Source organism: Penaeus monodon, chromosome 24 (genome assembly GCF_015228065.2).
Source record: "Penaeus monodon isolate SGIC_2016 chromosome 24, NSTDA_Pmon_1, whole genome shotgun sequence".
Taxonomy (NCBI): domain Eukaryota; kingdom Metazoa; phylum Arthropoda; class Malacostraca; order Decapoda; family Penaeidae; genus Penaeus; species Penaeus monodon.
Window position 1 is genome coordinate 25,086,116 of NC_051409.1, and position 1,949 is coordinate 25,088,064.

Genomic DNA, 1,949 nt, shown 5'->3' on the forward strand with positions numbered 1-1,949 from the left:
CACCACTATAAACCCAACACAACTTTATAAAATTTTCGCCCCCAAATCCCCCCACCAATTAGATTGCGCGCAGGTTTTTGGTGTATTCATGCGCAAGCAAAATCCCCATGCCGGCGTTACCCTTTCCAAATTTTAATAAAAATTAGTTTTGTCTTACCTAGATAACATAGGGGTCCCCAATTGCTGCCGGGTTTATTTCACAGCCAGGGTATGGTCAGTCCGTATATTATATATAATTTAAAAAACCCCAATTTTCATTTAATTATATTAAAAAATTCATCAGAAAAATTTCACTCTTAAAATAAACACTCATTTTCCTCCTCGACTTTTGCAGTAAACAACGCTGGGGGTTTTCACGAAACCCCAGCGCCTTTCACCCCAGGGAAATCCCTTGATCAACCCCAAATTTTTGGGCCCCGTGATGCGTTTTAAAAGGGAAAAACATCCCCGCTTCATGATTTTTGGCAGCCCCCGCTAGGAATACCCTTTCTCAAAATAAGGGGTATTTTGGTTTATTTTACTGTCCCCTTGATCTTTTTAAAAGTTTTTCGGAGGGCATCTAAAGGGGGCCCTTTTGGTTTGGGAAAAACCCCTTTCACTAACTGGTTTTGGGAATTCCTTTGGAGGGACTTAAACCAGCCCCACCGGGGCCCTTGCTCTTAACTAAGACCCCTCCCCAATACGGGCCCCTCGGGGCACAATAAAAAAACTTGTAAAGGGGGTACTTTTTGCCCCTTTGGGGAAAGCTTTTTGTTAATATTCTTCTGCATTTTTTCTGCTTTAGCAGTTTCCCAATTTCCCCACGAGCGGGGCCATAGATGAGGACAATATCAGAATTTACCTCCCTTGGGTGGCAAGTTCATCTTTATTTTGGGCTTTCCCCCGCAGTTGCCCTTTAATTTTTGTAGACCAAGACCTTTGGTGCTCCTTGGGGACTTTCCCCCTTTCCCCCAAAAAAGGGCCCATTTTCCACTGCTTTTCTGACCAAACCTTTGCTTTTTCGTACTCCTCTTTTTTTTTCCTCATTCAGTCCCAAACTTTACTTGGTTTCCCTTTTGGCCAAGAGAAGAGAGATGCGCAGGGCAAATTGGGGACCCCGTCGGGGGAAAAACCCTTCATTTGCATGTCGCCACTAAACCCTTTTTGGGACAAAAAGGAAACCTGGAAATTCCCTTTTGGAGGTACCCAAACAGTTTTTGCGGTTTAGAACTTTCTACATTTTAACGGCATACCGGTAGGTGACGAATTGGGGGAAAACTTTTTTGTCCGTCTACTCGGGAACCCCCCCCGGGAAAGCCACTTGGGAACCCCCTTTGGGCCCAGCCTTGGGGACCCCCCTTTTGGGGGGCCCGCCTTGGGGGGTCCCCTTTTGGGAGTCCCCTTTGGGAGTCGCCTTGGGAGTCGCCTTGGGAGTCGCCTTGGGGGCCTCTTTGGGAGCCGATGAACCAGCCTTGGGAGCACCTTGGGGGTCCCTTTGGGATTTCCCTTGGGGCCTTTTTGGGGGACCCTTTGGGCCCCACCCTTGGGGGGCCTCTTTGGGGGCCGTTTGGGCACCCCCCTTTGGGACCCTTTCTCTTGAAGGGGCCTTTGGGGGGCCTTTTTGGGAGCCCCCTTTGGGGACCCGGGCCTCGGCCCGGTTTGGGCAGCCCCCTTGGGAGTCGCGTTGTGAGCCGCCTTAGAGGCCATTGGCACCACCTTGGGACCCCTTTTTGGGGGGCCGGTTTGTAGCCGCCTCGACACTGCCTTTGGGAACCCCCCTAATCGTTTTTCCCCGATGGTCTTTGCCCGATCGCTTTCGCATTACGAAAATGCGCTTCAAGTAAACAAAAAAGAGTTTATAAATCTCTAAATTTCCCATTTTTGCAGAACCATTTAACTTTTTTATACCTAATACATAAAATGTCACACACACAAAAATATACATGCTATAAAATTATATATAATTTTTA

At 47.9% G+C, this 1,949-nt stretch overlaps 1 protein-coding gene across 1 annotated transcript; it reads right to left on the reverse strand.

Annotated features, from left to right (window-relative positions):
- Positions 1 to 512: 512 nt before the first annotated feature.
- Positions 513 to 1,686, reverse strand: LOC119588916 (proline-rich proteoglycan 2-like). Its single transcript, XM_037937535.1, has 3 exons — positions 1,233 to 1,686; positions 842 to 943; positions 513 to 571 (listed from the first exon to the last, which is right to left on the reverse strand). Exons 1-3 carry the CDS (start codon positions 1,684 to 1,686, stop codon positions 513 to 515), a joined length of 615 nt encoding a protein of 204 aa, XP_037793463.1.
- Between the last annotated feature and the right edge of the window lie 263 nt (positions 1,687 to 1,949).